This window comes from Myxine glutinosa, chromosome 5, assembly GCF_964187855.1.
Source record: "Myxine glutinosa chromosome 5, kmMyxGlut1.1, whole genome shotgun sequence".
Classification (NCBI taxonomy): domain Eukaryota; kingdom Metazoa; phylum Chordata; class Myxini; order Myxiniformes; family Myxinidae; genus Myxine; species Myxine glutinosa.
In genome coordinates this window covers 205,523,795-205,548,734 of record NC_136265.1, presented here as the reverse complement: position 1 = coordinate 205,548,734, position 24,940 = coordinate 205,523,795, and the positions used below count along the sequence as shown (strand labels likewise).

General features: G+C 42.7%; 1 protein-coding gene across 2 annotated transcripts in view; it reads left to right on the top strand.

Moving 5' to 3' along the window:
• The window catches only part of LOC137428147 (pleckstrin homology domain-containing family G member 1), a 125,942-nt gene that overhangs the window by 51,642 nt on the left and 49,360 nt on the right, over positions 1-24,940 (top strand). For both annotated transcript variants that reach the window (XR_013623684.1, XM_078779397.1), the window contains 6 exons: positions 2,617-2,663; positions 8,647-8,797; positions 12,515-12,664; positions 17,556-17,738; positions 17,968-18,063; positions 20,721-20,807. Coding sequence is in view for 1 of the 2 variants with exons in the window: in XM_078779397.1 (XP_078635523.1) it covers positions 2,617-2,663; positions 8,647-8,797; positions 12,515-12,664; positions 17,556-17,738; positions 17,968-18,063; positions 20,721-20,807 (714 nt within the window). In the remaining variant the exon portion in view is untranslated. The remainder of the gene's footprint in view (positions 1-2,616; positions 2,664-8,646; positions 8,798-12,514; positions 12,665-17,555; positions 17,739-17,967; positions 18,064-20,720; positions 20,808-24,940) is intronic.

The following is a 24,940-nucleotide window of genomic DNA, read 5'->3' as shown; positions in this document are numbered from 1 at the left end:
CCGAACGAGCTTAACACTCTGAGGCATTCAGTCAAAATATAGCGGAGTTAATACGTGCGTGGGGGAGCCTTCATGGATCCCACCGGACGTCTTCGAACCTGTGATAATTATTAATGCCAACCGACACGGATTTAAAATTTACACAAATACCGGCTTTTTGCAGAAATGCCGGTGAACAAGGAATGCACGATAAAATATGATTCCTAACTGGAGCGCTCCCACATGGACCCGTATACACACAAAGGGAAAAATAAAGGTGAAAATAAAGCATGTTTGTTTTTGGTACTTAGCTCCAAGCATCTCCTGAACCCCCTCGGGAATTGTCAAAGCCCCCGCGCCCTTAGCGGGAACAGCACAGGCCTCCGTGCACAGTTCACTCATGGGAAACGCAGGCCTCGGTCCGCCGTCGTGCGTGGGAAACCTCAGGCCTCGGTCTGCAGTTCGCTCCTCCTGGTTCCGTGTGCAAAGCGAGCAAGCCGCGCCCATTTGGTCATTTCAGCCGCGCTTGTCCTCCCGATCGTCAAGACCTCCAATGTCCCGGGCGCAAGAGCTTATCGGCGACCATTCACTTCCAGATCCAGAAGCCGAGAGAGAATATGTTGGCCCTCCAACTCCTTTGTACTCAAGGCTCTGACGTCATCCGACGCCGCCTGTGCCTGCTCCAACCAGCGAGCCCCTCTCTTCATTGCTTGACAATCCTAACCAATCACTGCTCTCCGGGGCGTGGCCTCCCGGAACTGCCTGCATGATGCTATCACCACCGGTGGTATCGTCGTTGGTGCTCAAAGTCCTGTTTCCGGTTAGCTTTTATTTAGTGTCTTTTAATGCGCTATTGCCTGTCTTTATGTGTGTGCTGCATTGTCATAAGGAACAGCGGGGAAATAACAGAGGCAATTACATACAGGGGATTCATTACCCATAATCCCCAACTAATTAACATAACCCCACCCCTCTCATGGGGAGACTTATACACTTACACGACATACGGTCTACCGGAGCCCTACTTATGTACATGGGGGTTCTTCTTCTTCATCATGGCATACGGAGCATGGTAATCTATACACTTCTACCTGGACTAAGGTAATCATTGCCTACCCCCCACAAATGTAACAACATATATATATATATAAATATAATTATAATTATTATATTCGAAGTGCCATGTTTTCACATAATTTTGATTATGAATTGATTTTTTTTTATTGTGTTGTTGATCTGCGTGTGAAAATATTACGGTACAGCAATTTTTCAAGTAAATTGCTCCAGGGGTTTGTTCCATGTATAAGGAACAAACAAAATGCTTTTATTGTTTGTTTATTTTGTTTTTATACGTCTCCAAACACATTGGTTAATTACCTTTAAAATTGCTGTTTAACATTAATTTAAACTTTCAACTCTTAATCAAATTGATGTAAACACATGAAAAAAACCCCGAGCTTCAGCGATCGAGCGTTGTACGCTGGCGACCTCCCTCGTTGGGGCTATTGGAGCGGGCTGGGACTGTGCTTGTGTGTTGGAAGATTGCTGCTCTGTCTGGAATATCGAACCTGTTGCATTTAAATATTTATTTTCCATATGCAGAATGTAAATTGATAGACAAAATGTTCTCGGTATCTACGGGACTACACTGAGTGTAACGTGTGGTCACACAATCCTCTGATCTTAAACAAGGAAACGATGAGTCTATTTGACCCATCGTTGCCACGTTACACTCCTGAGTTAATTTTGTTTTGCTACAGATGTAAAACATCCATTTCTGAGCTCAGAGGTTTGTTTGTTTTTCTCCGTGTTTCCTCCCATGACCCTGGTGTTGGCCTAGCGGTTAGGGTGCAGCTTGGGATCCTAGGATCCTGTGTTAGAATCCTGTGCGATCGCTGAGTTAATGCAGGGGGGTTGACTCAGCCTGTCATCCTTCCGAGGTCGGCAAATTGAGTACCAGATCATGGTAATTCCCGGTGTGCCGCAAGAGGCGACTAACAGGGTTGGCGGCAGGAAGGGCATCTGGCTGTAAAACATTGCTTCAAAAAGGCCATCCCCTGCTCTGCAGGGAAAAATTGCCTCTAAAGGTGGTTGTTCTTCTTCTTCTTCTTCTTCTTCTTCTTCTTCGTGTTTCCGCCCATGGCCCTTTCTTCCTCCGAGTGTCCCTCTGCTGTATCCCTCTATTCCGCTGTTGGTGGGTTTCCATCCCTTCCACTGTGTTCATATATTCATGGCTTTGCTTGTTTTTAAACGAGTTCATTGGTCAGTGTCCTGTTGGAAATCTAAGCCATTGCATTTAAATAACATTGTAAATATCTCATCAGATGATGTAAAATAAAGTTTAAAAAAGTAAAAAAAGAACTTTGATATATTTTTGTGTTTATTGCATCCAGTGTAACATCTTCACTTGACAAGCGCATTGTAGTTTGAGAATTGAACTCACTTCGTTAAATTACATGAATATTCTAGAATATTCCTATCTTATTTTGCTTTATATAATGCTGTTGAGAAATGTGATGAACACTATGGGGTTATTTTACATATTAGGGGGAAGACAATACATACCAAAATCTTGCTTTATATTTTCCTGGGTTTCAACGAACAACAATTGTATTTTTTTTTCTTTTCATTTTGCAGAAAGAAGGTTTCTTTGTGTACACAGAATACTGCATGAATTACCATAGGTAAGCTTATTAAATTATCCCTGTAAGTTTAACATTGAAATTCTGCATATACTGTATTGGGGTATAAATTGATGTGTTGTGTGGTACAGGGTATGTTACCTCCGCCGTCGAAGGTGGATGGAGGTTATGTTTTTACTCCTGTCTGTCTGTCTGTCTGTTTGTTTGTCTGTCTGTGAACAAGATATCTCAATAAGTTGTGAATGTATTCAGATTAAATTTTGCAGAGAGTATGTGACAAGGACTAAATGATTTGATTTTGGTGAAGATCCGGATCCGGATCCGGCAAGTAGAATTTTTAAAGTGATTCTTCACCATTGGGAGATTGGGCCAAAAACGATACGTAGCAGGATATCTCAAAAAGCTATGGACGGATTTGGACGAAACTTGGTGGAGCGGTTGCATATCTGTCAAGGACGAAATGATTCAACTTTGGTGAAGATTGGAATCCGGATCCAGATCATATATTTTTTAAGTGATTCTTCACAATATTGAGTGATAGGGCTAAAACCGACATATAGCAGGAGATCTCAAAAAGTTATGGATAGATTTGGTCGAAACTTGGTGGACCAGTTGGATGTGTGACTAAGACGAATCGGTTCGATTTTGGTGCAGATCTGAATATGGATTCGGATACAAGAATTATCTAATTTTATTAAGTGATTCTTCACCATTGAGAGATCGGATGAAAAGCATGATATATAACATGATATTTTGAAAAGTTATGGACGAGTTATGACTACACTTGGTGGATGAGTTGGTTTGGTGACAAGAACAAGCCAATTCGATTTTGGTACAGGTCTGAATCCAGATTTTTTTCTTCTTTTTTTCTATACAAGATCGAGGCTCGTGAAAGAGCGAACATTAATCACACAGAAAGACAAACAGACAAACCGACACATAAAACAAATAACATCGGCAGCGGTAGACAAGATGGGGAGAGAGGGGGAGGGACACAAACACAACATTTGAGAGCAGGGACCGAGAGACATGGAGACATCGAGAGATCTGTGGGAGGGAGAGGGCTTTGGGGGGACGCATGGGAAGGGGGGGGGTGGGAGAGGTATAAACATATGGACACTGCCAGGACTTCCAGGAAAGAAGTTGGAATTTCAAACAAGGTGGATCTGTGGTGAATTAGTGGTGGTAGAAAAGATCAAGGTTTTGGATGGGGGAAGATAAGAGATGGTGGTGAACAGCTGTTTTAAAGACCTGGAGGGAGGAGTGGGATTGAAGGGAGTGTGGGAGTTTGTTCCAGAGGCGGGAGAAAAGAGGAATGAAAGAGTGAAGGTGAGCAGAGAGCCGAGATTTCGGCAGTTTAACCATCAGAGGGTTGCTGGCAGATCTTGTGCGACCTGTAGGAATATTTGGGGGACAGAGCACAGAGAGAGCTGGGGGAGCAAGGCCGGAGAGGTGTCGGTAGAAGACAGAAAGACCACCTACCTGCCTGCGGTGAGTGAATGAAAGGCCCTCAGAGATAGCTTCATCGCGGGAGATTCCAATGATTCTGAAAGCTTTGGATTCAACAGCGCGAAGCCGAGCTAAGTGTGAGGCAGGAGCACCAGCCCATAGGGGAGAACAGTATTCCATTGAGCTGCGGATGAAAGCCTTGTATGTGGTGAGGAGCTCAGGTGTGCCTAGGAAGGACTTCGCACGACGGAGGATGCCCAGTCGGCGACTGGCTTTGCAGGCCAGCTTGGAAATGTGGTTTTCCCAAGAAAGATCATGGCAGATAGTGAGACCCAAAAGCTTGAGCGACAGAACTTCTTGGAGAGGATTGTTGAGAAAGTAGATGGGAGGGTTGTGCAGTCGATCTTTTCGGAGAGACATAGTAAGAGTGTGAGATTTGTCAGGATTGAAAGACATGTTCCACTTGTTTGACCAGTCTGTGATTTTGTCCAGGTCTTCAGAGAGTGAGGAGGCTGCAGACTGCCGATCTGAGGGAAGAGGAATGGAGCGGCAGAGAGTGGAGTCATCAGCAAAGAGATAGAGAGGATTTTGCAGAGAGTCGGAGAGATCATTGATAAAGACCAGAAAAAGCACAGGGCCCAGCACACTGCCTTGGGGAACTCCAGCCTGAACAGGAAGGGGAGATGAGAGAAATCCATTCAGGGCCACACGTTGACTACGACCAGAGAGGAAGTCCGCAAGCCATGCATGGAGATTTCCATGGATACCATAGGAGGAGAGTTTGGTGAGCAGAGCTGGGTGCCAGACCGTATCGAAGGCATGTGATATGTCAAGGGAAACAGCTCTGATTTCCTGTTTGGCATTGAGGACCTCCATCCATTGTTGAGACAGCAGAAGCAGCATGTCCAGAGTAGAGTGACCTGGTCTGAAACCAAATTGATGATCAGAGATCAAGCCATTGGAGAAGAGGAAAGATTTCATATCCAAAGCAATGATGGATTCCATGACTTTGCTGATAATTGGGAGCAGGCTGATTGGTCTGTAGTTGCAAGGATCTGTTTTTGCACCTTTTTTGTGTAAAGCGGTAATGTTTGCTGATTTCCAGGATGCTGGCAGATGACCTTGAGCAAAAGATAGGGTGAAAAGAACAGAGAGAGGGTGAGATAGAGCGGCAGAGCAGGATTTTAGGACCCGTGGGCTGATGCCGTCTGGTCCAGTTGCAGAATCAGAGTCGAGATTTGACAAAAACTCCTCCACCTTGTCAGGAGAGAAGGACACAGAGTCCAGGAGCAGTTGGGTTCGACTGGGAAAGGTGGGAACAGAGAGAGATGGGTTTGTGACTAAGGATTTTGAGGCAAACACAGAGTTGAGGCATTCGGCTTTGTCACATGCGATGTCATCTGTGTGGCCATTTGAGGTAAGGGAGGGGATGGAGGGGGAACAAACACCAGAAACGGATTTGACCAGACGCCACCAGGATTTGGAGGAAGGAGACAGGTTTGAGAGTTCATTCTTGAGTGAGGAGAGATAGTGCTTCCTGGCACTCCTGAGGGTAGACACACACTTGTTCCGAGCTTGGTGGAAGGAACTGAGATTGCCTTCAGTTGGATTAGCCTTCCAAGAGGCAAAGGCAAGTTGTTTCAGGGCAACTGCCTCACCACAAGATTCAGTGTACCATGGACGGGAGGAAGGGTAAGACAACTGAAGGCGAGATGGGATAAATCTGTGCATGAGAGAGAGCAGTTTGCTTTGGAAGAATTCCCAGGAAGAATTGATGTCAGAGGCAGTGGAGATGGGAGACCAATCCAGACGATTGATGGCTGCTTGAAGACTGTCCCAGTCGGCCTGAGTGAAATGCCAGACTCGTCGACGCTGAGGAGGCTCTCTGAGAATGGCCAGAGAGATGTCCACTTTGACAAGCACATGATGAGAAGAACCGATTGGAGCAGAAGAAGAGCAGCAGACATTAGCAGGGAAGTTTGTCATAACCAAGTCTAGAAGAGAAGATACTCCATTGGCTGAGATCCGGGTCGGGAAATTGGTCCGGCCTATCAGTGGGATACAAAACGTACCTAGCGGAGGGATGCTCTCTACTGAGTGCCGTTCTAGTTTCAAATGAAAATGTACCATTTGATGAAATGCCAGCACGGAGTGATGCATCACAGTACTTTCTGCTAGATTGGCATTAGAGATCTCATGACATTTTGCAAGAGTAAATGTAATGTGGTGGTTCTGGGTAAATTATCATATTCCTTGTCGGGTTTAGGTCTGGCTCTATTTGGACAATCCCTGGTTCTACAGGTACTGAGATGCATTTGGATCAGAAGTTTTGCGGTATTCTTATCCATATTAGGAAGGTTATACAAAATACTGGGGCATGATATAATTAGTGAGAGAAATTACAATGACACAAGTAGAAAGTAAATGTTTTGATATTACTGTATGTCATTCAAGTTTTTATTTATTTCTGGGAAAAAATACATTATCAAATACAGGCTTTTCAGCATTAGACAATATATCCCATTCCTCATTGTTGTTTGATTGTGACCTCTGATGTGAGTCATTGTACATTGCACATGAAGAGGGGGGAGGGTGAGACAGAGGGAGAGACAGACAGAGAGAGATAGAGAGAGAGGGGGGAGGAGGGAGAGACAGAGGGAGGGGGAGAGAGAGAGAGAGAGAGAGAGAGAGAGAGAGAGAGAGAGAGAGAGAGAGAGAGAGAGAGAGAGAGAGAGAGAGAGAGAGAGAGAGAGAGAGAGAGAGAGAGAGAGAGAGAAGAGAAAGAGAAAGAGAGAGAAACAAACAATTATAACAAGAGTGAGAATTGCTTTGTGATTTTTTTTTTACTGATGTGATTTGTTTAAGTCCAAAAAGAGCATAAGTGTGTAAAAAATTAACGAAACTACCTCAAACTCGAACTTGTGCTGTAACCTATCATAATAAATCCATGCACCAAGTTTCAGTTGAATATGTTAAAGGTTATGGTGAAAAAGGTCTGAAAAACCACATTTTGGATGGGCGGATGGATGGACAGACGGAGAGCAAGCATATAGTCCCCTCCAGTGAAACTGGTACGGGACTAATAAGTTATGAAGGACAAGATTGTAAACTATACTTGGTCATACAATTTTTTTTTGGTTTTTGCAGCAGTGAGGCTCATGGAAGAGCAAGATAAAACTTACATTAAATAATATAAATTAATTAATCACTGCACTGTAACCTGAGTGCTTGCTTTTCATGGTCATGGGATCCACCTACCCTTGCTTTGTATAAAGGGTGTCTAGATCTAGAAAGTTTCAAATATTATTTTCATAAATCGTTCTTCTTTTTATATTTTTGATTGCAACAAAAGTTGCACAGTCCTTAGCACAACCCATGATGCAAAAAAACAAAACAAGAAAAAGAGCAATCAGAGATTGCAAACCCTCGCCAGGATGTATTTTCAGTGGTTTTTAAGGCTTTTGTGTTAAAACAAATATAGCGGCCGAACCACGGGACCGATGACGTCATCATTATTTTTTTCTAAACTAATTTATTCCTAGATTATGCTCAATAAATTTCATCTTGATCGGATGAAGTTTTGTACTTGTCGAATTATGACGTCATAATGGAGGCACCTATGACATCATCATTAACATATTTTATTCCCCATGGAGAGTTTTTTTCCAATGAGCCATGGCTCAATTTTTTCTATTCAGCACTTTCGGAGATATAGAGGTGCAAAGTTTTTCGCTTTTTCCAAGATAGCGGCCGAACCACGTGACCGATGACGTCATCAATTGGGCACAGTCTATTCCAGGGCAAGACAAATATGTATGTAAAGTTTGCCGATTCTACGTGCAACGGAGTAGACGTAGTACTGCGAACAAACAGACAAACCAACCGATCAACATACTTGCCGGAATACTTTCCAGCAAGTAACAAACCAACCGATCTACATACTTGCCGGAATCTTTTCCGGCAAGTAATAAACAAACAGACAAACAAACGGACTCAAATGCAATACCCTCTCCTCTGGCGAGCGTAAAAAAAAAGTTTGAAGAGAAAAGTGGTGTTGTTGATTTGACAATTTGTGGACACTTGCCAATGTTGTTCGGTGATGTAGTGAGCAGTCAAATAAGTGAATATGGGTGAATATGGACCTGTGGTGGATTTCCAAAATGTTGCAAGATAGTTGCTCCAAGAACAAGATACAGACCTTTACTAAATTTAGTGAAAACTGGGGTGCAATGGGTCATAGTGTGTTTTGGAATATCCTCTCTTGGAGCTATCATTGGCCATGATTCGCTTCCAGAGGGGATTTCCCATTGCACCATTCCCCTCTGTTCTCATAATTTGTGTAAAAGAACACTGAACACGTTTCTTTACGTCCTTGTCTTGAATGTTAATACATGTATGTCCAAGATCCTTCACAGGCATGAGGTTGCTGTTAGAAATTTTTTTTTTTTTGGAAGAAATCTTCCAAGCACCTTTCATACATATTATGAAGCTCATCTGATGACACGTTGTTACATACTTGTTTGGCCGATGTTGATGTTATATACGTGTACGTTGTCATGGTTGGGGTGTGTGGCAGGGCTGCCATTGTCGTAGCTGCCTGGGAGCGCCGGGCAAGCCAGAGACGAATCTTGCAGGCACTTCAAACAGCCCTGGGCCATGCCCTTCCTCTAGCAGCTTACCTTCTGAAACCTGTGCAACGAGTACTCAAGTACCATCTGCTGCTCCAGGCAAGTGACTTGTTAAACCAAAATAAATAAAATGGAATCGCCATCATATTGTCGTGTGGCTGCCTTTGATTAAAATCAGACGGTCACGGAAGCCGATTGCAAAGGCCTTAGCCCTTGAGGCGAAAACGCAATGGCGGACTCCGGAAACAAATAGCTACACCAAAGTGCGTGGGATGGAGGGGGGCGGCGCAAGAGCCCTGCAGTCTTACCTATTAAATCAACCACACGGAAACTGCGTTCAGATATATATATATACAGAAAATAATATAAGGGTTTATTCGCAAGGATGGTGGGAGAGGAAAAGCACGTGCCGGTAATAAATATCCTAATCGGGACGTCCCCACACGACAGATTCCGGATACGAGACGAAGGAATGAATTACGAAAAGAACCGTTTGTTATGGTGTGTATGTGGTGTGCGGTCTTACCTTTCCGTCGTCTTGTCCCTACGCGGCTCCAAGCTCCGATGCGGAGAAACCCTCCGTCTGCCTCGTACGCTTCGCTAGGCCCTGATGCGACTCGCTCCGCTGCACACCACGAGGTCCCGCCCGCTCACCACCAACCCAAGCTCCAGATGCACCGAGCACCGAGCAACGCTCCAAGCACCACGGAGTTGGCGAACCAACGACCACCAGGGACCTCCCAAGACCAAGAAGAAGCGCAAGAGCTTCAAGCACAGAGAAATATCATGCAGCGCCAAGAGACCAAAGAGGGACATGCGAGAGACAGAGCTAGAGCTGCTGAAAATGTCCTGCAGCACCCTTTTATAACCTGCGCGGTAATGTCAGCCTTGGCGCGCCACCAACCAGTGCCTTCCACCGAACCTTCCAGCGCCTTCCCTCCAATCACACGTTCCCTGTGGCATGGTCACGCGATGTTGCTAGGCCCAGCTGGTGGTGTAGCTGATGGCGGCCACCCGGGCGGTGCCCCGATCTGGCTTCTTCCAAAGTCGTTGTAAGGGAAGGGGATTTAATTAATGTGTGCACTAAAGGGCATATCTAAGTGTTTACAGGTGTGCGTTGCCATAAGGGACAAAGGTTTGACAACAGAGGGGACGACGAACAAAGGAATCTTTACCCATAATCCCTGTACTATTTAGCATGCCCTGCTCCCTCGTAGTGGGGACATCAATACAGCTTAACCCGCCAAACCGGACTAACATAGAACTTATTACAGGTAGATTCCCTATCGCGACAGACGAAGCATGTTACCTATTCAGATCTACCTGACACGAGATATTGCTCTACCTCACCGACATAACAATATTATTGCGGAATTTGTGGAATGTGTCCCAAGAGACAGCATATATATTGTATATATATATATATATATATATATATATATATATATATATATATATATATATATATATATATATATATATATATATATATATATATATATATATATACACAGTATATAGATGTATATATACATATATATATATGTATATATATATGTATATATATATGTATATATATATATATATTGTTACGGACACGACTTAGATGTTATGATGGGCCGAGCGGAATGGCCGCCGTGTTCGCACAGTTTACCCGATTACACTCGAACGTTGGCCGAATCGCGCTACGCTAGATCAATGAAGGAAAGGACACAACGGCTGGGATTAAATGACACGACACCAGGGGTACAGTTCTCAAGACCTCCGGAGGAGGATATAATATGGGTTATGCAGAACGGTTAGATTACACGGCAAGAGGTACAGCACAGAAAGATGGGCACTTAGACACGGTCTTATCTTAGCCCCGACAGACCACAGACAAATGGGACAAGACTGACTCACACAGGGATTGATGGCAAGGAAGGGCAGGTAGTCGATAGCTCAAGGTGCACCTTGGCTCAGGGGCAGAATCGACTCGGTCCGGTCCAGAGATGCGGGTAGGTATCGTCGCGCTGGAGGTGGCGTCCGTTTCTCTTCAAGCTGAGGCGCATCTGACGTCACCTCCGTCTTCCTGCGCATGTCCAGCGGGGAGTGACACGCCCTCGGCTCGTTAGCTCCGCCCCAGATGGAATCGGTCCGCCGCTTCTTATTGGGTGCGGGGGGTTACCGGGCTCCGCCCTTGACGAGGAGCTGACAGTGAGCCCCTGCGTGGTAACCCCGTCGGAGCACATGCTCAATGGCGGCTAACCAAGCCGGAGTGAGGACGCACACTCCCCGCGCCGCCGCCGCCGCTGTTGTTGTTGTTGGTGTTGTTGTTCCATGAGGAAGAGATGCGGGGAGGTATTGGGAGGTCCTAAACTTACTAATGGTGCCATACAATCACATTCTGGTGCAACGAAGAGTCAGAATTAATGGAAACGAGTCCTTAACTGACATAGACTAAGAATAACTAGCAAGATGTCCTATAGTTGTCTACGTGAGATGCGGTGAACCTGGGTACGACATTTAATGGGGGAAAAAGGGGGAGGTCGGGGCTACAGAGTGTTGTTTACAGATAATGGGACTAGGGAATGGGGGATTGGGGATAGTTGGGGAGTATTGGGGAAATAGGGGAATATTTACAAGCGGATATGGATGGAGGCCAAATCCCATATCCGCAACAATATATATATATATATATATATATATATATATATATATATATATATATATATATATGTATATACATATATACAGGTCCATAATAAATAGAATGTTTATGATTATCGACAAGCATCACTGACCTGCTGTTAGATATCAATTTCGGTTTTTGTTTTTTTTATTGGATGGATGCGTTGTGTTTATGTAAATTTTCAATGACAGTTGTATTTCACATTTTACAGTTATTGAAATTACAATTTTCAAATGCTAGCTTTTGATTGAGGTTTTTTTTTAACGTATGTGTTTACATTTTCTTTCATAAATTTTAATTTACGGATGCTTTCTGATGGTTCTGGGCTTTTTTACCGGTTTACCGGCTTCGATGTTCGCCGGCACGCCAAATTTCAGCTTTCTACGACATCCAGAAGGTACCGAATATTAGTATCAGTCATTGGTTAGAAAAAGCTTCATATATATATATATATATATATGTATATATATATATATATATATATATATATATATATATATATATATATATATATATATATATATGTATGTATGTATATATATATATATATATATATATATATATATGTATGTATATATATATATATATATATATATATATATATGTATGTATGTATGTATGTATATATATATATATATATATATATATATATATATGTATGTATGTATATATATATATATATATATGTATGTATGTATATATATATATATATATATATATATATATATATATATATATATATATATATATGTATGTATATATATATATATATATATATATATATATATGTATGTATATATATATATATATATATATATATGTATATATATGTATGTATATATATATATATATATATGTATATATATGTATGTATATATATATATATATATGTATGTATATATATATATATATATATATATGTATATATATATATATATATATATATATATATATATATATATATATATATATACATAGGACTATCTTGCATGGAACAAACCCTGCCATTTTATGAGCTGCATCATGATTCATACATATCGTCACATTTTATCTCGTCATCACAACTGCGCACCTCTGTGCAATGTGCATCACAACTGTGAAATGTTGAAGTGGTTCACCAGGATATGTCCACTCATGTTCTGCAGAAAATTGTGAAACACATGGAAGAGGGTCACAAAGGGGCAGAGATGAGCAAGGAACTGGCCTTGGTGCAGACAGCTGTGTTAGGAATGACCGAAGTGGCGAAGCACATCAATGAAATGAAACGTCATAATGAGAACACACAGAGGGTTAAGGTGAGAATGCTTGCTAAGATGATGCATAATGACGCAATAAGCCACTGTTGGCAATGTACCTTGTATTCATTCCTCCTAGGTATCTCGCCACCTAATTAAACTTTAAACCTTAACCTTAAATTTTGTGTAAGTTTGGTGTTCTACATAATGGAACATTCTGGAATTTCACAAGCCTTAAACGGCTTAGAGGCTAAGATGACTGCAAATAAATGAACAAGGTAGATAGCAATTGGCTGGTAGGATATGATGATATACACTCAACCATCCCACTACAGGTCAGGATGGCAGGCTTTTTCAGATCACTGCAAGTAAATAAATAAATCTTCAGTCTTTCTCCAAAACATACAATGTATACAAAACATACAATGTATACAAAACATACAATCTGACGATTATTCAATTGTGAACAATATTGGAACTTAATAATCTCCTTGTTTCTACTGACATCAATATATTATGACATAAACATAATGACATAAATTTCTAGTGCAACTGACATAAATATTGTAATCCTTTTGAAAATAAAAATTCAAGATTTAATAAAATGTCTTCTGTGAAAATTGTTACGTTGTTACGTTTGTTACGTTACGTTGTTACGTTGTCCAATTGTTACGGACCGCGGATAAGATGTTACTGGATTTGCCGAGCGGATGGCGCCGCGGCCCGAACCGTTAACAATGACTAAGACCCGATTCCTTAAACGTTGGCCAAATCGTGCCACAGATATTCACTTGGGAAGAGACAACGACGATGCGGATGTGAAGAAGAAGAAGAAGAAGACAAAAAGGTTTGAATAAAATGTGCTCCGTCTTCCGGTCGTAGTTGGTGGACTTTAAAGATCCCAGGGTGTCTTTTGCGAAGAGTAGGTGAGCTATCGCTGGAACACTGACCAAATTACAAATTCCTGCTCTAATCTACAGGGGGCACTGCATCAGCAGCAAAACTGCACCCCCAGTAAATGATGCTACCTGCAGCCATGTGCTGCATACGAAAGAAAGTCATTATGAGAGAATTCCAAAGTACTGTACAAGACAAAATGCACTTCTGAAGACCATACCGACCAGTCTTCTCTCAAACACAGTCCACTACTACAGATATAGATGCAAGTTAACGAATGACATTCATTTTCTACCCTGAGGTTAAAGAATGGTGGGTCATGTGCAATCGGTTGTCTTGCACCAACAGTATAAATGATCAGATCCACAGATGTTTTTTTTTTTTTTTCTGTCGGAAGGTCGGTTCTTCCAGATGCATGTTTATGAAGGCACCATGATAGCACATGCACGCAAAAGGCTTTGCTTGTAATCTTCTTCTCCTTCGTTTTGTATGCAGCACAAGACTGCGGGGTGGCATCATTGGCTGAGGGTGCGACTGTGCGGCTCATGCAAGGCCCTCTGCTGGTTATGGCAGGAATTTGTAATTTGTCCATGATGCCGGCGATAGCTTGTCTATTCTTCACAAAGGACACCGTGGGATCTTTAACATCCACCAACAAATGCGAATCGACGAGACGCACGTTTAACATCCATCCGAGGGATGGCAAACACATTGATGAATAATCCTGCTTGTGAAACCCCAGGATGACACTTTATCGCTGGGACAGGTTTCAAATCCAGGCTAAACAGCTTATAGGGGAATGTGTGTACCTCTGGTCCACCCTGTCAGCCCTTTGCATGTAATGGATATTTACACTAAAATACCTAACATTTTAAGTAGAAAGCATACATATACAGTACCTTCAAAAAGTATTCACATCCCTTGACTTTTTCACATTTTGTTGTGTTACAGCCTGAATTTAAAATGGATTATATTGGCTTTTTTTGGCACTGATCTACACATAATACCCCATAATGTCAAAGTGGAATTTTTTATTCTGATTTTTTGACAGAATAATTAAAAATAAAATACAGAAATATCTAATTTCCATAAGTATTCATCCCCCTGAGTTAATACTTCATAGAAGCACCTTTGGCAGCGATTACAACTTTGAGTCTTCTTGGCTTTGTCAGCTTTGTCAGTCTGTGTCAGCTTTGCACATCTGGATTTGGGGAGTTTCTCCCATTTTTCTTTGCAGTTTTGCTCAACCTCTGTCAACTTCGATGCGGAGTGTCAGTGAATGTCAATCTTCAAGTCTTTCCACCGATTCTCAATGGGATTCAAGTCTGGGCTTTGACTGGGCCACTCAAGGATTTTCACGTTCTTGTTCTGAATCTGTTCCAGTGTTCCTTTGGCTGTATTATTGGGGCCATTGTCCTGTTGGAATGTAAATTTTTGCTGCAATCTAAGGTATTTTGCACTCTGAAGCACATTCTTCAGATTCTCCTCAAGGATTTTCATGTATTTGGCTCCATTCATTGTTCTCTCTATCCTTACAAGTCTCCCAGTCCCTGCTGCTGAAAAGCATCCCCATAGCATGATGCTGCCACCACCATGCTTCACGGTAGGGATGGTGTCAGATGGGTGATGATCTGTGTTCAGGTTTTCCACCAGATGTAGCGCTTTGCATTGAGACCAAAGAGTTCAATTTTTGCCTCATCAGACGACAGAAACTTTTTCCTCATGCTCTGAGTCCTTAGTGTGCCTTCTTTCAAGATCCAGACATGCTGCTGTGTTCCTTTTTCTCAGGTGTGGCTTCGGTCTGGCCACTCTTCCACTAGCCCAGATTTGTGAAATGCTGCAGAAAGTTGCGCTTCTAGCATGCTCTGTCAGATTGGTCATTGGGTTCTTAGCCTTCTCTCTGACAAAGGTCCTTCTTGCTCTGTTGCTCAGTTTGGTCGGACGCGGTTAGCTTTAGGAGGAATCTGGGTAGTTCCATATTCTTTCCATTTCATAATGATGGAGCTCACTGTGCTCTTGGGAACTTTCAACAATCTAGAAAATGTTTTATACCCTTTCCCAGATCTATGGCTCACAATTCTATCTTGGAGTTCTACAAACAGTTCCTTGGACTTCATGGTGGAGTTTCTGCTCTGACATTCAATGTCAACTGTGGGACCTTATACAGAAAGGTTTGTTTCTTTCTAAATAATGTCCAATCAATTGAATATGCGTCAGGTGGATCCCAATCAAGTTGCAGTGACATCTCATGGATAATCAAAGGAAATTGGATGTACCTAAACTCAATTTCGAGTATCATAACAAAGAGGTTGAATGCATATTGACTCGAGACATTTCAGCTTTTCATTTTTAATTTATTTGTAAAAAAAAATTAAAAATAAAATTCCACTTTGACATTATGGGGTGTTATGTGTAGATCAGTGACAAAAAAATCTCAATTTAATCCATTTTAACTTCAGGCTGCAACAACAAAATGTGAAAAAGTCAAGGGGTGTGAATACTTTCTGAAGACACTGGATGGCAACTAAGTTGATATAGCTATTCACAACCTTTATCAAAAATATCTTACCTGTCTTTTCAGTGGTGATGGTTTTATTTCTACCTTGTCGACTTTTGAGTCGACTGATTTTCTTCTCGTTAACTTCACATTTGATTACCTGTTCGTTGATACCGATCCACCCATTAACTGCCCCAAGGATGAGGCCTTTTGTTGAAACACTCTCCAACAAAGTGTTCATGGCAAACCACTGAATACAAAGTGGCCTTTGTAGAGCATACTGTAGTCCTTTATGATTTGTTGTAGGAGCTGCACGCATTGGTCGTTTATTGTTATTCAATTTTGTTATTAGAGGAACTTTTTGTTTATTTATTGGTTAATTTCTACAACTCCTGGCAGCACCGCTTTAAATCCCTGTTTAGATGAGTAAATTTTCAGCAGCAGGTTGTATTGAGGCAGGTGGTGGTTAATTCACTTGCCGCCTCATTCCATTATAAAGTGAAAACTTGCTAGGCCATAGCTCAGAAACAAAATCAAAAATATATAGTCTCATTCATGCAACATATTTCGGAATGAAATAGTCCCTTCACGTTTGCATTCGCATGTAAGCAAGCTATCAATATTGGTCCCCTATCGGTGTGTCTGTCTGTCCATCCGTCCATCTGTCTGTGCGTCCCATCTGTGGTTTTCCAGACTTGCTTCCTCATACAATTTTACAGATTCAACTGAAACTTGATACATGGCTTTATTAAACCCTTATCGGTTTCACACGAGGGGACTATAGGTTTGCTATCCATCTGTCAGTCCGTTCGTTTGTCCGTCTGTCTGTGCGTTCCACCTGTGTTTTCCAGACTTTTTCCCCATACCATTAACATATTAAACTGAAACTTGGTGCATGGCTTTATTATGACAAGTTGTTTGAGTACCAGTTCACTGGTAATTCCCTGCTTGTCGTTAAGGCGGCAAAAAGGGTTGGCGTCAGGAAGGGCATCCGGCCATAAAACATTGCTTCAAAAAGGGGACCGAAAAACAACAACAACCACGGTTCCCGAAAAAGGCCAACCCCCGCTTGCGGGGAAAAATGGCCTCTAAAAGTGTTTTTTTTTTTTTTTTACTGAACAAATTAAAGTCTTGGGGTGTTTCGCCAATTTTTCAGAGTTATGCCCTTTTTGAATTTAGAAAATATCACATACCCTATTAAACATGGGTCAGTTTTCCAGACTTTTCCCCTTTACCCTTTAACATATTGAATTGAAACTTGGTTCATGGCTTTATTATGATGTTTTGGAAACTGCAACTTATTTTGTAGCAATTGCTGAGCGCTTGCATCAAGAACATTCATTAGGGCCAGTAGGGGACATGTATTTATACAAAGCAAGTCACCTTCTCCTTTGATATGCTCCAAACGTAATGTCAGCATCGCAATTGGATTGATAAACATAGCGCAGTCGAATTCAGATAGCAATTTATTTATTTATTTATGTTTATTGTGGAAGAACGTGGTGCACAGAAGGCCTGTCTCAAATATAAATAAATACCACTGTCTTGATGGCAAAGGAAGTGCAGGGGCGGCTGGTGGGCTGGCGGGGCGGTGTGCTGGCAAAGTATGGTGAGCTGGTCAAGGAAGGCATGCTGGCGGTGGAAGGTGCCCCACGTGAGTGCTTGCTGTTCCTTCTTACTCGAGTCCTGCTCTTCATCAAGATTGGAGGACTGCGCTATGAGTGTGTCGGACATATTCTGGTGAGGGTTAAAGCGAGCAGGGCCACAGCGAAGAAAGGGCACTGTACGAATTATTGCAGCTGCAGTTGTTGAAGTAAAAGACAAAAAAATTTTTTATACTTCTAAATTTTATCAAGGAAACTCATTTAGTCTGTAGGTTCTAAATGTAAGCAAGTTTAATGACTTGAACTAGAACATGTGTATGAAGACCATCAATAATGGGTTGCAACACCTTCATTCTTATGTTCAGTGCTCAAGACTGATCCTTATCGAGTCTGTGCCGGAACGACCACTCGCCTTCGTAGTGACAGATATCTGCAAGACTAAAGTTCTGCACACATTGCAGGTGAGTGTCCGTCTTTTTTCATCAAAGCTACACCTCCAAATGCTTCCTCCGTCTATCTTTTCATTAAATGATGCAGTAGAGATGAAAAAAAAAATAACACACACAACATTGAAGCAAATAAATTTGTGGTGTGGTAAGTAATCGATGAAAAATCATGATGTAGCCATTTGTTAATATTGTCTTTTATGAACATAAATGAGCTGGATAATGAATGAATGAATGAATGAATGATCGTTTTAAGGCCATTTTTCCCCGCTAGGGCGGGGGTTAGCCTTTGATCTCGGTAATGATCTGGATAATGCAGATCTGATATCCTATTAAATGCTCACCATTCACTTACACTTGTGCCATGTCATAAACTGATCAAATTTCATAAACTGATCAATTGTCAACAACTGATCAAATGGCATTAACTGATCAATTGTCATAAACTGATCAAATGTCATAAACTGATCAAATGTCACAAACTAATCAAATGTCACAAACTGATCAAATATCATAAACTGATCAAATGTCATAAACTGATCAAATGTCATGAACTGACCAAATGTCATGAACTGACCAAATGTCATAAACTCATCAAATGTCATTAACTGACCAAATGTCATTAACTGATCAATTGTCATAAAGTGATCAAATATCATAAACTGATCAAATGTCATAAACTGATCAAATGTCATAAACTGATCAAATGTCATAAACTGATCAAATATATCACAAACTTATCAAATGTCATAAACTGATCAAATATCATAAACTGATAAAATGTCATTAACTGATCAATTGTCATAAACTGATCAATTATCATAAACTGATCAAATGTCATAAACTGATCAAATGTCATAAACTGATCAAATGTCATAAACTGATCAAATGTCATAAACTGATCAAATATCATAAACTGATCAAATGTCATAAACTGATCAATTGTCAAGAACTGATAAAATGTCATTAACTGATCAATTGTCATAAACTGATCAAATATCATAAAACTGATCAAATGTCATAAACTGATCAAATATCATAAACTGATCAAATGTCATAAACTGATCAAATATCATAAACTGATCAAATGTCATAAACGTATCAACTCCAATTCGGTTGGAAATTTTTGAGGAGAGCACCTTTACACTTTTCTTCATCATCACCATCATCATCATCATCAATCTCTTTGCAGAGCATTGGTGCTAGTGAGGCATCTGTTTAGGGTTCTGGCGATAACTCGCACACTCTTTGCGAAAGACACCGTGGGATCTTTAACGTTCACGATCTTTAACGTTCATTAACTTTAAGATTCAAACCCAGGGTAGACAGCGCAGAGATGAGTGTGCATAACTCTAGGCCATTCTGTCAGCCCTCACTTTTCATACATGTTTGGCCCAAGACAAGTAATAAATAAAGTTATGTGTTAAGGAAATCACCAGCCGGCTTCATACTGTCAGTAATTATTTGTGCAAAATACAGGTATGCTTTTGGGATTTCAGAACTGACACATTCCGTAAAAGGTAAACTAGTTATTGCTTGGGTTTGCATAAATCCTCCAATAGTTGATCGGACAAGAGGTAGTTCTGTGATTCAAGTCGTGCCCTCATGAAAATAAACATCGGGGCGATACCCATGGAGCTCACCTGGTGTAATAAACAGTATACTGCACTGACTAAAGGTATTTTAAACCAATTTCAATGGTTGCTGGAAGACAGGGCAGCACGTATAATCATACCAACATAATCATAAGACTTTAAAAAAAACAAAGAAAAAAATACCTATTTTGGGGGGCAACCCCCCTTCCCCAACCCCGTATACCTCCTCAGACCCCAATTTTTCTAAAGCCTTGAACAAACTTTGGTACATCACACGTGGTGAAGGTGGTGGTGAAGTTTCGTCTAAAATTGCTTGTGTAGTTTCAGAGAAGGAAGCAAATACCTATTTTGAGGGGAAACAGCCCCTCCCCCGTAGACCCCAACAGGTCCTAATTTTTTTTATTGCCATGAACAACTTTGGCACAGCACAGGTGATGAAGGTTGTGTTGAAGTTTCATCAAAATAGTGTGTGCAGTTTCAAAGGAAAAAGCAAATTCCTATTTTGGGGGGTCAAACCTGGATCCACTTTGACCCCCGTAAACCCCCTTAGACCCCGAATTTTTAAATGCCGTGAACAAACTTTAATCACAACACAACAAATATCATTTGTGCCAAATCTGGTCGCAATCCCATCAGCGGTTTCGGAGAAGAAGCTTCAAGTGTTTATGGACGGACGACGCGTCATCGCATAAGCTCTCCTGAACTTCGTTCCAGGTGAGCTAAAAGTAGGGGCAGTACCCCCAGCACGCTCACCTGGTAGAATAAAGAAGTATACTACACTGAATCAAGGTGTTATAAACAGTATCACGGTGTTTTAAACCAATTTCAATGGTTGCTAGAAGACAGGGCAGCATTTAGAATCATACGAACTTAATACGTTAAACAAACAAACAAAAAATACCAATATTGGGGGCAGTTTTCTTCCAATGTGCTTTCGATAGAATTCCATGATTCCTTAACATTTTCCATCATGATGTTTGTAATAAAATTGCTTGAGGATTACCTGCCTGGAAGGACGAATGATCTCTTGTATTGCTGAAAAAACACTTAACCACCATGTTGTGTTGAACCCTCCAGGCACAGACGTCCAAGGAGAAGGAGCAATGGACGAGGGCACTAAAAACTCTCATCGCAGAAAACCATATTCTAGGAAGTCTCGATGAGGTAAGAAAAGCATGCATTACATCCTCATTATTAAGATTCAACGTCCATCGGAGGGATGGCACACAATCCATGAATTGCCCTCCCTGTGGAACATGAGCAATTGAGCATGTTATGAGTTGTAGCTGAACCGAGATTCAAAACAAGGCTAGACAACTCAGGGGAGAGTGTGCATACCTAGGCTAGACAACTCAGGGTAGAGTGTGCATACCCACTACCCAGGCTAGACAACTCAGAGGAGAGTGTGCATACCCACTACCCAGGCTAGACAACTCAGAGGAGAGTGTGCATACGCAGGCTAGACAACTCAGAGTGGAGTGTGCATACCCAGGGTAGACAACTCAGAGTAGAGTGTGCATACCCACTACCCAGGCTAGACAACTCAGAGGAGAGTGTGCATATGCAGGCTAGACAACTCAGAGTGGAGTGTGCATACCCAGGCTAGACAACTCAGGGTAGAGTGTGCATACCCAGGCTAGATAACTCAGAGTAGAGTGTGCATACCCAGGGTAGACAACTCAGAGTAGAGTGTGCATACCCACTACCCAGGCTAGACAACTCAGAGGAGAGTGTGCATATGCAGGCTAGACAACTCAGAGTGGAGTGTGCATACCCAGGCAGACAACTCAGGGGACAGTGTGCATACACAGGCTAGACAACTCAGAGTGGAGTGTGCACACCCAGGCTAGACAACTCAGGGTAGAGTGTGCATACCCAGGCTAGACAACTCAGAGTAGAGTGTGCATACCCAGGGTAGACAACTCAGAGTAGAGTGTGCATACCCACTACCCAGGCTAGACAACTCAGGGGAGAGTGTGCATACCTAGGCTAGACAACTCAGAGTAGAGTGTGCATACCCAGGGTAGACAACTCAGAGTAGAGTGTGCATACCTACTACCCAGGCTAGACAACTCAGAGGAGAGTGTGCATACGCAGGCTAGACAACTCAGAGTGGAGTGTGCATACCCAGGCTAGACAACTCAGGGTAGAGTGTGCATACCCAGGCTAGATAACTCAGAGTAGAGTGTGCATACCCAGGGTAGACAACTCAGAGTAGAGTGTGCATACTGTTACATATTTATGTGAATTACTATTCCGGGCTTTGCTTATCAATGTGTCGTCGATTAAAGGTTGTTGTGATTAAAGGGTCAGGAGCCCTTCTGAGAAAAAGGAGACCGGAAACGGAAGAAGAAAAGACACAAGATCCTGGAGACGCGACGATTCTTCTTCTTCCTCGCCAAGCTCGGACGCGAGCGGTATCGATTGAGCAACGTCAGAGAATCGGCGTTTCAAAGCCCGTCTGGCGAGAGGAGTTACCGGGACGTGTAACTACCCTTTGACACGTCAAGTCACTGTGGGTTCGTGCACGGGCAGCTGGCACAGTTCGCCTCGCCGTCTACAAGGCCGCGTACGGGTCGCACCTAGGGCCGCGCGCGCGGGGCAAGCCGCGTGTTGCTTTGCCTGCTTTACATTACCCGCTTTGCTTGGCCAGGAGGTGCGCGCTGCAGCTGTGGTTCCTGGTACGGGACGTGCCCGGTGAAAGCACGTCAGGAAGGGTCCGTTCAACCGCCCACGTGCGGAGATCGAACTACAGGAGTACGGAGACATTGTGAGAGACATTGACCACGGAGGGAGTCGGGAGTGGGGCTCACGTGAGGAATGTATAAGATGGCCATCTTAGAGTTATTAATATTATAGATGAGTTTACATCGTTGTACTATTGATTGCTGATTGTGGATGGTTGTTGATTGCTCGGGGAATATATCATTGATTATTCCGGATCCTTGGTGTGGGGTTTCTTATTGATTGGAATTAATACTGATTGCGTTACGAAAGCGCAGAAATAATAGATCTTTCTGGCGGAGTTCCTTTCACGGTCCGGGGGTCACCGAGACCAGGTAGTCACCGGGAGGACCACGTAACAGAATTGGGGGCTCGTCCGGGATTACGATTTGCGGATTCGCAATTGGGTCTACGTCCGGGATCTAAAATTGGATAAAATAATAAAATAATATTTTTATTAATTAAAATTTATTAATTAAGTATTAATTGGTAAATTTTGGGGGAAATTGGGGTAAAGTCTTGGGGTGAGGTTAACAGGTGTTAACGATAGGCACCATGGCGTTTGTGGCACATAACTTTGCGGTAACCCCGAGTGAGGCACAGTTCCGAGCGTTACTAAAGTCGGACCTCTTGAAATTGGCCAAACATTTTAACTTGGAGGTCCGAACTAATTTGAGGAAGGCAGAGTTGCAGACCACGGTGATACAATCTATGGTGGGATTAGGAACATGGGACGAGTTAGCCTGGGAGTGGCTACCCGAAGAACCAGAAGATGTTGAGCTCCGGAAACTGGAGTTGCAATTACGGAGCCAGGAACGGATCAAAGAAGAGGAAAGGAAAGCAGAAGAGAGGAGAGAAGAGAAACAAGCAGAGGAAAGGAGAGTGGAACGAGAACTCCAGGAAAGGTTAGCAGAAGAAGAAAGGAAAGCAGAAAAGGAAAGAGCAGAAGAAGAAAGGAAAGCAGAAAAGGAAAGAGCAGAAGAAGAAAGGAAAGCAGAAGAGAGGAGAGAAGAGAAACAAGCAGAGGAAAGGAGAGTGGAACGAGAACTCCAGGAAAGGTTAGAAGGAAGAAAAGCAGAGGAGAGGAGAGCTGCAAGGGACCTCGAAGCAGAGGAGAGAAAAGCGGAAAGGGAATTAAAGGAACGTGACATGGAGCTTCAGCAAGAAATTAAATTCAAGGAGCTGGAGTTAATGAGAGAACGGGGAGAGGGACCACCCTTGCTGACGGGGTCAACACCTAGCCAGAACACCTGGGATGTGGGCAGACATGTGAGGCTGGTTCCACCCTTCAGTGAAAAGGAAGTCGCTAAATTTTTTCCACACTTTGAGAAAGTGGCTCGACAGTTAAACTGGCCGGAGGAGGCCTGGACCATACTAGTGCAAAGTGTGCTGGTGGGAAAAGCTCAAGAGATTTATTCGGCGCTCCCAATGGACCAATGTGCAGATTATGAGGTATTGAAGAAGCACATCCTCAAAGCCTATGAGTTGGTTCCGGAAGCTTACCGGCAAAAATTCAGGAATGCCAGGAAGAGGGAGAGTGAGACCCATGTGGAGTTTGCCAGAGTGAAGAAAACATGTTTGATCGGTGGTGTGAGTCAAAAGGAGTCGGGAAAGACTTCGAAACATTGCGTGACTTGATCCTGGTGGAGGAATTTCAACAGTGTGTCCACGAGGACATCAAAGTGTACCTGCAGGAAAAGAAAGTACCGAAGTTGTGGGACGCAGCCACCCTGGCAGATGATTATGCCTTAACACACCGGATAGGGGTCCACGAACCTAACTCCTCGCCTAGATCTCCGCAGGGGAGGTGGGGAACAGCAGGTGCGGAGAACGACAATACATGGCGGCGACCTCGAGAGGATTATGGGGACAACGCGGATACCCCACCTGTTCGAAATCAGAGGGCTGCGGGCCCAAGACAAACTTATTTTTCAGGGGGCCCGAGGCAGACCACGAGTTTTTCCTCCGGGCCTACTTGCGCTTTTTGCAAGAAACCTGGACACTTGATGTACAGTTGTTACCTCATGAAAAGGGAAGACCCAGAGCAGAGTCCGACTAGTACAACTCCGAATGCGATGGCAAACGTAAGAAATCGCCCACAGAAGAGTTACCAACCATTTATTTATGAGGGGTTGGTCTCACTCAAGGGAGACTTGACTAACCCAAGACCGGTTAGGGTTTTGAGGGACACAGGAGCCCATCAATCCTTAATGCTTGAAGGCATTTTGCCATTGTCAAAGAGTACCGCAACTGGTGATAGTGTTTGGTTACAAGGGATCGGTGGCTGTGTTAGTGCCCCACTTCATGTCATCCATTTGGAATCCGATTTGGTGTCAGGACCGGTCACCGTCGGTTTACAAGCCACGCTTCCTGTAGAGGGAGTATCTGTGATTATCGGGAATGATTTGGCCGGGGGGCAAATTTATGGTAACCCGAGGGTTGGTAAAGAGCACAGCAGGGAAAATAACACCCCATCAGCTCGGGATGGCGACAAAAGTTCCAAGTTATTTGTAGGGGGACTGAACTTCAACACAGAGGAAGAAGTTCTGACCTCTGTCTTCAACAGATATGGG